The 13,878-nt window shown below is 39.9% G+C and overlaps 1 protein-coding gene across 1 annotated transcript; it reads left to right on the top strand.

Annotated features, from left to right (window-relative positions):
- The first annotated feature begins 4,306 nt into the window (after positions 1–4,306).
- On the top strand, positions 4,307–12,310 carry adra2a (adrenoceptor alpha 2A). The gene is made up of 2 exons (XM_040004439.1): positions 4,307–4,692; positions 4,871–12,310. Exon 2 carries the CDS (start codon positions 5,080–5,082, stop codon positions 6,364–6,366), a length of 1,287 nt encoding a protein of 428 aa, XP_039860373.1. The 5' UTR covers positions 4,307–4,692; positions 4,871–5,079; the 3' UTR covers positions 6,367–12,310.
- Positions 12,311–13,878: the final 1,568 nt, after the last annotated feature.

Genomic DNA, 13,878 nt, shown 5'->3' with positions numbered 1-13,878 from the left:
AAGGTAACAGTAATCAGAAGTTAAAAGAGACTTGAAATTAATAAGCTGTTTTTTTCCCACCATGATGAAGAAACATGAGAGCAAATCCAAAACATCCACATGATTTATTAAAGGAAAGTGCAAGTTAAAAACTCATCGTGCTTAATCGTCATCAATCATCATGCTCTGAAAATCAAAACTTACTATACTCACCTTTAAAACACAACATCAATAATTTCTAAAATAGCAGAAACCAACCAACCAAATAAACACACAAAAATCTTTTTTTATGTAACCACAGTGGCAATTTTAAGAGGTGGTTGTGCTGTTAAAACGTGGCAACAGCAAGCAGCTGTACAGAGAAACAGTTCCAGTTAGTGGGACATGCACTGGGGCTTCATCACTGGTGGTGTGGGACTTTGCCTTGATAAGAAACTTTTGTAAGAGCTAGTAGTTTCTTCAATAACAAATCATTAAGATTTATTGTAGCCCAAAATGCAATCAGTCTAAAAATACAAAGAAAGAAAAATCTATTTATTAATTTGTAATAAAAGTACACTCTTCTAATGTTCTAAATGAAATAAACAAATGTTTTTCCACTGGTTCCACTTAAGCAGTGGAAGCAGTCTTTGTGTGTCACCCCCGGGGACGATTTCAGCACTCACTGCACAACACGTTTCCTGTTTGTTTTGCATCGCTGCTGACCTGTGCCAGAGCTGAGCCTGTTCTCATTCACAGCTCATCTTGGAAGTGCTGATGTGATTCATTATTCACCTGTGCAGAGAATACAGCTGCAAACGCCACTGATGATAACGGAAAGAAATAGGTTGCTCTAATCTTAAGTATTGCCCGCGGTTTGTCTGCATCCAGCATTTCTCACTTGTCAGGTTGATGACATGCACCATCTATCTATAATTCACTTTCAGACTGGCTATTTTCACCTTCCCTTTGGGGTTAATACGGTTTCATTTATGCTACACAATGTGTAACGAAAGATGGTAAAAGAGCAGCAGGTGCATTTTACACATTGTTTGTTTTTTAAGTAATCACAGTCTCTCTAACGGCCTGAAGCTGTATCGGTGTCATCAGTCCAGTACAACACCGCCCCCTGCTGGGGAGATGAAATTGTTTTCTAACTTAAGCTCGAAACGGGGTTTTCTTCTTTTTTCTTGTCTTCATTTCATCTTTTTAAATAAATCTATAATAATACTCACATGATGTCACCATGGAGCTACCACCACCATCTGAAAATCAACCCGATCAACCGAGTTCATCGTCTCGTCTAGTTACGCTCAAGTATGTACTGTGGGAGAGTGCTTTCTCCCACATATCTGTCTTTAGCAAAGGAAATCATAAACTTGGGGGGAAAAAAAACACTGAGCTCATTGACCTCCTCCACTTCCTCATCGTCTGTGTTGTCCATAAATATCTTTTTTTTCCCACGGAGCTGGTTCCCGAAGCTGGGAGGCTCTTGCTGGAGACGACAGGTGTCACTGTATCCTTGCGCTTTGTGCGCGCCCTCATGCATCAACCGGCGCCACGAGACAATGTTTACCCAAAAACAGTCAGCCAGTTCCCTGTACGGCTGCTATCATTTCACCAGCCAGGACAGATAAGAGTTGGATTGTCAGGCTTTTTTGTGGGTCCTGCCTGTGAGCAGCGATTCGCAGGTGGGCACTTTGAATATTCACTGACTTCCCGTTAAAAGCTTTCCGCACATTTATCGGATAGTTTGTGGTTTATGGCTTCAACAGAAGACAATCACAGAGCAACCAAAATTTCTAATAATCCATTAAGCTATTGGGTTACATGTTTCTGACTAAAATCATGTCAATTTTCTCTTCCACATCTTGTTGCTCCTGCTTTGGAGTGAACAGGGTCAAAGACACACTTCTGTTTCCGTGATCCAAATCATCAAATTAACGGTGAATAGAAAATAAAAGATCCCCGGAAAAAACATCAGAAAATTAGACACTACATGTAAGCACGTGACTGTAAAAATCAGTGTATTATTAGCTAAAATTGCAAACTAAAATATGGTTGGTTCATAATTAGAGCTGTAGTTTTAGCCTCTCCACAGCATAGACACCAACAGGGTGTTAAACCCACTGAAGTCGCCATTAACTGTTGCAGCTTTAGTTTGTTTGTGAGAGACGAGCACAACTGAAGTCAAGATTATCACGACACTTTTTTCAGTGTGTCTGCTGACTCCTGCATTCTGAGCGCGCCCGGCACACACTGATGATAAGCAGCGTACTCTGTGTCCTCTCTTCGAGAGTTCCCTCCTTCGAGTCACCCTGCTGGAGCGATTTTTTTTTAGTGGAACACAAACAATGCATTCAGCACAGTTTCTGTGGTAAGAAAGACTTTCTGAGAAGACTCTGGGAGTTTGGACCATAATGATTCCCCCAGTGGATGAAATCTAAAGAAATGCTAAAAGTGTCCAAACCAAACAAAAGCGCCGGCTTCTCCAGCTATAAATTGTATACATAAAAAGAGGGGATTAGCATTTGTGGGGTTTGCGAAGTCTTGTGAGATTTTTGATCTAATGTCAGAGGAATACTGCCCACACTGTATGTGTCAGATTTAGGAAAAATAACTACTTTCTAGTTGACTTAAGTAATACTTAAAACTGACTCTTTATTACTCTCTTTTTTAATGTTCCCTTGCTGTCTTAGATTTATGAAAAACATTTTCCGGCTTCGGCGCACTGTTGGTTTGTTTTAAAGTTCAGTAAAGATCCAGTCTTTATCCTTTTTTCATACTGATAAATATGTTTTTAGTGTTAAATTGTTGCAGCTGTTGTGTGATTACCTGACACATCCTTAGTCTATGGACGCAATGCATGCATCATATGACAGGTAAATATAGTCTAAGTAAACTGGACTGGGCAGAGTAATGCAAGCATCAGGTGAAGTTAAATATTTGAATTCAAACATCAGGTGAACTACTGAACAGAGTTCATGACATGTAAAGAGACAAAGGGTTTCTATTCATAGTTATAGTCAAATTTCTGAGTGTTTGGGTGTGACTCAGAGTGACTGTTAATTAGGAGGTTGAGAGATAAGGTTGGTCATGATGTCAGAATGCTGAAAAGGAATATTTGGGCAGGTTTATTTCAGGTCACTGGGTAACTTTTTATCACTTTGCAGGATTTGTCTTGCAAAGTGGATTGCACAGTGACTCCTAATAGGCTTGTATTGTGATACATGTCCCACTATACAACTTTTTCACAAGAAACAGTTTTTGATTCTCATTACATGGCAAGACAGTCACATAGGACACATTAGAAAATAAATAGAAAGGCAAAAATATGTTTGATATTTATTTAATTTGAACCATTTTAATTTAATTTTTAGCTTTATCCTCATTATCCACTTTTAATGCCCTATAAGTCAGCAGCCACCATGAGATTACACTGAAGAAGAAAACCACCTGCATGTTTGAAGAAAAATATTACTTGGCAGCAATCTGTTTATATCACAAGATACTGATAAGATCGTCTGTGCCAATAAAAAAAAAAAAGTTCTGCTAATCACTGAATTTTCTTCAATAAGTGGCCACAGAGAAACACACACACAGAGAGGACTCCTTATAGAAGAGGTTGCATTTTTTTTAGATTCTGTTGGGAATACAGAGCTAATACTCTACATCTGCCTGAGCCTCTGCTACCATTGGCCACTTTGTTATATGTATCCTTCAGGCAAACAGGTCTGTGAGTCAGTCAGAGGTCCGCTCTCGAAAAAGTTTGGGGACTCCCTTGTGTGTTCTACATGGAGTGTGAAAGGTGGCCAAATAAATTAGGTTTGGTGGGTAATAAAATGCTTCTCTGATATCCACATGGTGTGTCCATGGCAGCTGCTTAGCAACAGAGTCTAGCAGCTGCACTGCAAAAAATATCTGTCCCAACACGGCCTGTACTTTACGCTTTCAATAGTCTCTTTTTGAACTGCAAAATGTGGCTTCTTACTCAGTGAACTGAATTAAAACCTCCATAACTTTGCTACAAAAAAGCGTTCTTTCTCTTGCAGTAATTCTGCCTTTAGTATCTATTTACTCTGGTTGTTTTTTCGTTTTAAAAATCAGGATCACGAGGCATCATGCCAAACACCTGGAGCAGTAATTCTTGAAGGGGAACAAATTAAATTAAACAAAAAATGTAACAACATCGCATGATCCAGATATACCTGTTATTTCGTTCAGAAGTTGCACAAGTTTTCTTTTCTTTTCATTTCTTTTCTTTTCCATCTCCGCCTCATTTAATACCTCCCCGTTGCACTAAGCTTGCAGACCGTATTTTGTGTGCGATATGTTGCCAGATAAACATGGCATGGCAAAACGCCAGTGTTGACACTCCGCGGAAGCACAGTGGCCCGGTGATGGGGACACTTTTTGCAGCGTGCGGAATATAAAGAGAGGGAGTGGCGCACTGGTTAACACTGAGGAGAGAAACTCCACACGCAGACAGAAGCACGGCAGCGCCCGGGATAACGTGATTAGCGCTCTATTAGGTCCGCTACTGAACACAACTAGATGCAGCACAGAGATCATTGTGTGAGGAGAGAGAGAGGAGACGCAGAGGAAACGCTTCATCTGCCTCATGGAGCCTCTTTTCTTTCAAACGGTCTGCCTGAAGAAGTTACCCACTGACAGTTTTTTAATGCCTGTGCCTCTCATGCACTGGACACGTTGTGCCACTGCCCTTCATCTCAGGTAAGGCTGCTCCGCTCTTTTTTACGCTCTTTCCTCAGTGTTACTCAGGTTCAAGTGCTCACCTAATGTCTCAGACAGGTGACATTAGTACATAAGTCATGTCATAGTTAAGCGAGAACAGAATTGTTAGCACTGAAGGATCTGATGTTTGTTTCTTTGTGTTGCCTCATATTTTCAGATGAACTGTCAGCCTTATAAATAATAAGGGCTAATTCTTGGAGGAGGCAGTGCACAATGAAAGAGAAAAAGCTGAGGAAAGCCCCAGAGGAGTGATTCATTTGCTTCCTTTCCTCATCCCTGCTGTGAGCTACAAGCTCTGTCCTTCCTGGTGGATGATATTTGTTAACCTCAGGTGAACTCAGATAGGCAGTGGGTCAACCTGCTCCAATGGAGTGTGCTGTGGAGACCAACCAGACAGACATGAAAGTTTACACCCTCCAGATTGCCCTGCCACTCACAGTGCTGGTGGCGATCATGATCCTGTTGATAGTGTTTGGTAATGTCCTGGTGGTCATAGCTGTGTTTACAAGCCGGGCCCTGCGGGCTCCCCAGAACTTATTCTTGGTGTCTCTGGCATCAGCAGACATTTTAGTGGCTACCCTTGTGATGCCTTTCTCCTTGGCCAATGAGCTCATGGGATACTGGTACTTCGGTGGAGTGTGGTGTGAGATCTATCTTGCACTTGATGTTCTCTTCTGCACTGCCTCCATTGCCCACCTTTGTGCTATCAGCTTAGACCGCTACTGGTCCATCACCCAGGCCATCGAGTACAACCTGAAAAGGACACCGCGTCGCATCAAATGCATCATCTTCATTGTGTGGGTTATTGCAGCAGTTATATCCTTCCCACCTCTAATCACCATGAAGAAAGACAAGAATACTGAAAATGATTATAACAATAATAACAGTTTTACTAATGTTACTAAACCTTCGTGTAGGATCAATGATGAGAAATGGTATGTCATCTCCTCCTGCATCGGGTCTTTCTTCCTCCCTTGCATCATCATGGTTCTGGTCTATATTCGGATCTACCAGATTGCCAAAAAGAGGACGCGAGCACCACCCGGAGACAGAAAGCGAAAGGATCTGCCAAAGGCTGCCACCGTCGCTGCTTCCAACCAGAAGCAGAACGGCATGGGGGATGATGAGGATCATGACAAGCTGAATGGCGAACAGGTCATCAAACTGAAGGAGGAAGTGAAACGAGGCGATGGTGCAGAGGATGAGAAAGGTGAGGCCAACGGGGTGGACATTGAGGACTCATCCTCCTCTGATCATCATATGCACAATCCATGCTCAATTAAAAAAAAATCGACCAAGGGGAAACCCAGACTGAGTCAAATCAAACCAGGGGAAGATGATGTCAGAAAGCGCGAGCCGAGCACCAAAGGCAGCCGCTGGAAAGGCCGTCAGAACCGAGAGAAACGCTTCACTTTCGTCCTGGCAGTGGTCATTGGAGCATTTGTGATCTGCTGGTTTCCCTTTTTCTTTACATACATGCTGAAGACACTGTGTCTGTCCTGCTGTGTCCCTGAAAAACTGTTCAAGTTTTTCTTCTGGTTCGGCTATTGCAACAGTGCACTGAACCCCATCATTTACACCATCTTCAACAACGACTTCCGGAGGTCATTCAAAAAGATTCTGTGCAGGAGGGACACTAGGAGATATGTATGATGGACTTGATCTTGTACATATATTCTTTTTTGCCATCCTGTACATAAATTGTAAAAGACATTGATCTTTGTGCATGGATCACCAGTTTGCTCTAGGTGTTACTGCTTGGAAAAGCTTTGCCAGGATGAGCTTCCTGTGCACTAGTGGGAAAAGTTTGCCTTTAGAACTTTCTGGCAGAAAATCTTGTTTTCTTTTATGCTTTTCTAGGTTTGAGCAACACAAATATTTGATAAGATTTCAGAAAGATTGTTGTTTGGGTTAAGAAACATTCTATGAAATACAACAGAAAGAACTGAAGGCTAACTTCTCTCATGTCTTGCAGCATCTTTTCGAAACGTCTGCCACCCACAGCCTCAACATTGACCAAGTTCACACAAAAAAGAGGCTTAAAGTACCGAACACCACAGCGAGAACATGTTTTATTGTAACTGCTCTTTGTATTTTTATAAAAGAAACAAACACAGTGAAGTCCATGATATGTATTGTATTTTATGAACGTGTATTGTACAAAATGATCTGTCTGAATATTTGTCACTAGTTTTTGTTGTTATGGATACAGTATTGTGCATTTTTTTATGGTATGATGTTGATGACGATGACGGTTAAGATAATGATGATGATGATGGCGGTGTGGGAAAAAATGCAGACCCTTTTAAAGAGTAAATAAAGGCCATTTCCTGAAGCAGTCTCAAGGAGCCATATAAAACTTCAGACTGGTGATGACATGTTATAATTTACAGTATGTTACTGTGTGTTTACTTATTCACACAAAACACACTAGAGGCGTGTAATAAAATGGCACAAAGGCAGCACGAACAAAAGAAAACGTCTGAATTTGTTCTCAGAAAATGATCACGGGTTAAAGAGTTCCCAAAGGAGAAAATAAAGCGGTCCCACGTGCCACCCGTGCAAGGGTGTGAAAACCTTCTTGTACAGTGAATTGGATACTCCAACAGAAAAGTGCAAATATGCAGGTCTGTTGAATCTGACCTTTGCAAGAGATTAACAAAGAGCTTAGCTCTTAATGAGCCTGAACAGAACATGTGCAAATGTTCTTTTGCTCTTTGAATTAACAAAGATTGCGATAAGATGCTCGACTTTTTTCTTTTTGGGAAGATGTCAAATTAAATTACCCTTCTAATCTTTTTTTCCCATCCCAAGTCTGTCTAGTGGAGCTTTAGATTTCAGAGTTCGTTTTGGATGATAAGAAGTAACGGTTCATTTGCTGTCTTGTGCTACCACAGTATGCGTCATTAAATAAAGACACGCAGCCTGTCAAACCAGATCCTGATTGACTGGTTCATCTCTCTTTTGCTCTCTCTCTGTCTTTTCACTGTCTTCCCTCCATCAGACTTCGAAGAGCGGGTGAAAAAAAACCAATTGAGTAACTATTATCTGTGCATCGAAAACAGAGAGCATAGCTTTTCCCCGCAGAGGAGGAATATGTAAATGGATTCCTTTTGACTGTCAGGAAGGCAGTTGAGCAGCACAGTCCTCAGAAAGCTAAATGGTCTTTTGGGAGTTTTTCTAACTGTGTATCCACCTTATCCAACACAGCCTGATGTACACTTATATTTAGCCGGGGGAGTGTTTCTCTGCACGTTTACAACATGTATAAGTGTGGTGAGTCTGTGAGAAAAAGGCAGTGCATGTGTGTGAGAATGTGCAAGTGTATTTGCAGCACATATAAACACAGGGGGTGAGCTCCCACTGGACAGACATGTTTGCAGTCGTGCTGATACTCCATGCTCATTTTGAATGTGAGGAGAAATTTTCTGGGAGATTTTGTTATGTTGTAGAAAAGAAAAGAAAACTTTACCAGAGAGATGGGTGTCAATAAAGGTTACAGAACTAATACATCAAAGTCAAGTCTTCTCAAATTCTGGTCACTTGTTTAGAAATGGACAGGAAAGCCAAGCTTTTGCTGTCAGTCTATTTGTAATAAATTCTTTTGGGGTGCTGTGTCCTAATTAATGCCAGTCACAAACTATGACCTAAATCAACATGTTTGTTGTTACTTTTTTTACAATACCCAGAGCAGAGAGTTTTGCATTGATTCCCCAGAGCCTGATTTAAGTCCTTCTACTTCCTGTGAGGTTGCAGGTTGAGAACATAAGCTCTTCATATGTTTTTGCTGGAGAATTCTCATAACAGAAAGATACACATTGATATTTGTTGTGAAATATCCATCGTCAAGAAAGAGTAACCAACTCATAAGATTAAACATCAAGTTAAAACTAAACTGAACTTATTTAGGAAGTTTAGATGTTTTGTATCCTTACAAAAGTATCACTACTTACTTTTTGAAGTATTTCATAATGAAATACTCATATTCACAGAACTTTACAGTACATTGACAGAGTTCCTGGTTAGATCTAAAAAATTTACCATCTCATTCCTCCTCTTGGCCCCAACTAGTCCCAGCAGATGGCCGCCCCTCCCTGAGCCTGGTTCTGGTTTCTTCCTGTTAAAAGTGAGTTTTTCCTTCCCACTATCTCCAAGTGCTTACTCATAGGGGGTTGTTTGATTGTTGGGGTTTTCTCTATATTGTATTGTTGAGTCTCTACCTTGCAGTATAAAGCACCTATTATTGTGATTTGGCCCTATATAAATAAAATTGAATTAAATTGAACTGAACCATGCTATTTTTTTTTTGCTTCTTCTTATAATTACCATAATATTGATTTTTATAAATACTGCATACTGTTGCTGGTGTATATGGACAGTGTGCATACTGCTATAGTAACATATATACAGTATATATACACTGATGTGGTCTGACCAGCATGCTGGTATGAGCTAATATTAATAGATACACAATCCTGTGTAACTAAAGTCATTTTGCTTAACATAAACATTAATTAAATTTCTAAACTGGGAATTACTGACATTAATAAGTGGGAAGGTCAAAACAAAACCAACATATTGCCCTGTAAATTGATATGGCAACCCTTTTCGTTGCTTATTTATGCAAACGGCAGCTGTGTGACAGGAACATGATTCAAATGAAGCGGGGATGCGGAACAGCTGATGAACATAATCCAATATTTACTGTCGTTTTTGCTCTGTTTTTGGATTCTAGCTAACTCCTGAGAGAAATATCACTAGTTACAGTATCCATCTGTTTTTTGGCGCTGAGCAGATTGCAGTGCTTTCATATTGTCACTTTATAGATTAGTGCTATATCAATTATAGCTGATTTAAATGTATGTGTCGTCGTGATATCCTCTTCCTTTGAGACAGAGCTGAAATATTGCACAGCAGGTCACAGGGGTTTGTGAATGGATACTAACTAATACATATGTGTTGTGTGTTTACCTCGTCTCGTCCTCCTGTTCCTCTCTGTCTCTCCCGCTGCACCTTTCACATCAACAAGCAGTAGTGATATCATTAGGCGGATGTACTCGCTGGCTGCCTATTGGAGGAAGCCAGCTGTCGAAGTCAGCAGACCCTCTACACACATACACACACACAGACATAGACACACACAAACATTTAGCCTCTGGGAATCAGGGCATGGATCATCAGGTTAGAGTGCACATCCGTCTCTAAAGGCAAAGCGTGGTTCAGTGCAGCTACCACTGAAAATGACAGGAACAAAATGTCAGTATGCTTCGAAAATCCTACAGGACAAATAATCAGTGATAGATGGAGGATGCATGTGGGGATAAAGTTGCATTTTACTTGGCTGCTTTGTTTTGAGATGAGTGCTTATAAGTGGCTGTGGGAGGATGGGTGTGTCTGTGTGTTGTGCACATATGCTGTAGGTGGCCGGGGTGAAAAGGTCATGATGACAGCGAATGTTGGCTGAGGCACCCACGTACTACAACCTGTACAGCTTTTTTGCAGAGTGACATCCGCCTATTTGAGGTGGCTTTAATATACATGATTATTCACAGTGTTACTGATGACTCACTGTGTTTTTTTCCCTCCTACTTTGATTTGCCTGCTTTCCTTTTTGCGATTTCACAGGAGGCCTGTACTTGTCATCTTAACTACGATTTACACCACGAACATACGACTAGAGAAGGATCATATTTTCTAGCAGTCTGTCAGCTCCTCTTTGAGGAAAGAGAGAATTTCACAGGTGTCATCTAAAATGAAATTCCAGTCTCATTAACGACAAGCTGATTATCTGTCAGACTGGAGAAACAAAACAACGCAGGGCAATGGATATTTCCCTTGAAGAATAATTTGTCGCGACAAATCTATTTTCCAGGAACTCATTATGATTGAGTGCAATCAGCTCCCATCGTCCCAGAGACCACACAGCATTACGCAACGTGGTTATTAAACTTGTGAGGTACTTTGGTCTGCATTGGAGAAAGGATAGCATGCAGGATTTAGTGTTCTAGTCATGCACATAAAAATGTTGGCGCAGCAGATCAGTTTTCATGTGTCTAAAATATCTTTGAACAAAGTGGACTGGAAGTATGCAGTCAAGGAAAGAAAAGCACAAAAGCAGTCTTAAAACATTTATACATTTAAGCTTCTACCATTTAAGAATCATACTGAGCCAGAGTGCACAAGTGTACACATGCATCATCTCACTTTTAACAGCTGTGTGGATTTTGGCAGCAATTTTTAGCAACGGAATCAAAACATGTGTTTCTATTTTTTGCCAGTCAAACCCAGTTTTAGTAACAGTGAAATACAGCACGTAGAAAACCCCTCCTCATCAAAACAAAACAAAACAAAACAACAACAAAAAACAAACAAACAGAAAAATCATCCAATATGTAAATATATTTATTTATTATATAATTATCTTGAATACACAACATACCATGCAGTTAAATGCTCTCTGATACAAACTAATATCATCTTACACTTTCTTTTTTTTGTTTTTTAAATTAAATTAAATTAAATTAAATTAAATTAAATCTTTCTTTGTTTGTTTTTTACTTTTGTAACACATTAAATTTGATATTTTGTTATGATGTGCACCCTGTATATTCATTTCATCTCACCTGACTGGAGCCTAAACATAGACAGAGATGTTGTATTGTGATGCACACAGATAGTACAAGAGTTTTATTAACATAAATCAAGTTGCTTCACTTTGGTTTTAAAGTAAATAGTATAACAAATAATTAATGAATTAAAAATTATAATTGAGACAGAATAAATTGCCACAAGTAACAGAATATATGTCAGAGATGCATCATTACATCAGGGATGAAACTAGTTAAAAAATCCATACATGTTCTTATTCATATAAATGCAATACAAGTAGTAGATATTAGGCATGTATATGTTTATATACATTTATATTATATTCTATATTTCTTTTAGCAAGGTTTTTAAGTTGTGCACTTCAACTTCCTTATCTTTGGAAAGGAAATTTCATTCTGTAAGTATCCAGTTGTGCTGCTATGCCACATACACTATTACAACAGTGTATGTTCATGTTAAACATAGCCAAAACGTTAAATAATTAGGTTGAGGCTTCAGACTACTCGAAACACTCGATTTCTGGAATTTCTTTCTACTCATGGATCTGTGTGACCTGTCTATGTTGAACACCCAAATACAAATACAAGGGAAAAGGAGACCAATACACTGCTAACAAACAAGGTGTAACTAAACATAAGAAACATGAAAAACCTGAGACTCAGAACATACAGGATGACAAACCAACAAAAGTGGAAACACATGGGTACACAGCTGCAATAAATAGACATAACTGGGGAAGCAAAACTGAACACGCTGAACACACGACTGTTAAAATAAAACAGGAAACACATCGAGGGGGAGACTAAGACACACAAGCTTGACACTGGGACTGAGGGAGAAACAGAAAAGACACAAGACAGAAAAGGAACACCAAACATGGAGACAAGAGATAAAACATGAAGTCAAGAGTCACTAAACATGAAGTGTGGAACACAGGGGAGGCATGATAACAGAAACCAAATACAAACTAGAGTAAAAAAAAAAAAAAAAAAAAAAAAAAAAAAGCAGAAACACATGGGTACCGTGGCTCAGGGGGTTGGGAATCGCATCTGTAACCAGAAGGTCGCCGGTTCGATCCCTGGGCTCTCTGTCCTGGTCGTTGTGTCCTTGGGCAAGACACTTTACCCTACCGCCTACTGGTGTTGGCCACATATGGTAGCCTCGCTTCTACGAGTCTGCCCCAGGGTAGCTGTGGCTACAACTGTAGCTGCCTCCACCAGTGTATGAATGTGAGAGTGACTGAATAGTGGTATTGTAAAGTGCTATATAAATCCAATCCATTATTATTAAAATAAACCAGAATCCAAAGAGTCAAAGCCCCCAAAACACAAAAAGACTGTGTTAAGGACCCAAGACCACGAGAAAATGAAACAAGTAGCTGTTTAAATTTGATATTTCTGTATTTGTAATTGATTTCCTGTGTAATCCATTCAGCACTCTCTGCCCAGTCTCTGTCCATGTGCATGTGTATACTGTCTGTCCAAGCAGAGCTTCCTGTTAAAGAGCTATTTAACCTGATGGACATGCCACACGCACCTGTCACACATCAATCACAAGAGAACCAGCTGATAAGCGAGAGTAACGTTTTGAAGAAATGATGGCTGAAAAAGCTTCATGAAAGAATGTTTAACAGGGGTGGAAGATTAAAAAAACAACCAACACTTTTCCAGCCCCGCGCGAACTGTGCGGCTCGCTAATTATCACAGACAAAAGCAACAAATAGCTGATCTCTCTCTCACCATTATTTAAGGTCTTTGTGCTGGAAATTCCCATCTCTCCATGAGTGATTGACAGCCGAGAAGAATATCTGTACGGTGACACGGGAACAGCAGAGTGAATGGGAGGCAGAGAGGGCATTTGAAGTAGGTTGCTGTAGTGTCTATAATGACTGTCTAGTGTGTCCTGATGGACAGGCCGGTGGGCGTTTGAAGGAGATTATACCTGAGCACTCTGCTGTTTCATTGCTGCAGGCCTTAATAACGATGACTTAATGAAAGCAGTCGGTTCATGAATAGCAGCTTTTTATGTGCGGTATAAATTTGGACATGTTTGATCTTTTTTTTTCATGGTACCATGATTGTAAGTTAATAGCATGTGTTTTAGGCAGCTTTTATAATCACAATAACTGGAAAGGAAACATGGATGAACATTTTCTTATTTTGAAATTACAGCACAATTACTTTATAGTGTTGATGAAAGAAGTTCAGGTTGCAAATGCAGTCACTCTTTTTAGCTTGTTCTCACTCTGAGGGTAACAAATGTTGTCACTTAACTGTTTTAATAGTAAACATTTGAACCTTTGTATGTTAAAGTAAAAACTAGCTACAAAAGTGCTTTAGAGAAGTATCAATAAAAAACAAATTGTCCATGGACAAAATGAACGCACACACACACACACACACACACACACACACACACACACACACACACACACACACACACACACACCTCTGAACAGATGACTTTTAAGCTATTTTTTTTAAGGTGTGAAGAGAGGGTGGTAAGCTGTTCTGTAGTTTTGGAGCCAAGTCACATGATTATTTTACTATTTCCTTA

The sequence above is a fragment of the Simochromis diagramma genome, unplaced genomic scaffold (genome assembly GCF_900408965.1).
Source record: "Simochromis diagramma unplaced genomic scaffold, fSimDia1.1 OVJJ01000487.1, whole genome shotgun sequence".
Taxonomy (NCBI): domain Eukaryota; kingdom Metazoa; phylum Chordata; class Actinopteri; order Cichliformes; family Cichlidae; genus Simochromis; species Simochromis diagramma.
The sequence above is the reverse complement of the archived record's forward strand: the minus strand, read 5'-3'. Positions and strand labels throughout refer to the sequence as shown.

What these genes read in the sequence shown, in the direction of transcription:
- adra2a (XM_040004439.1), top strand. Translation starts at nt 5,080, where the DNA reads ATGGAGTGTGCTGTGGAGACCAACCAGACAGACATGAAAGTTTACACC.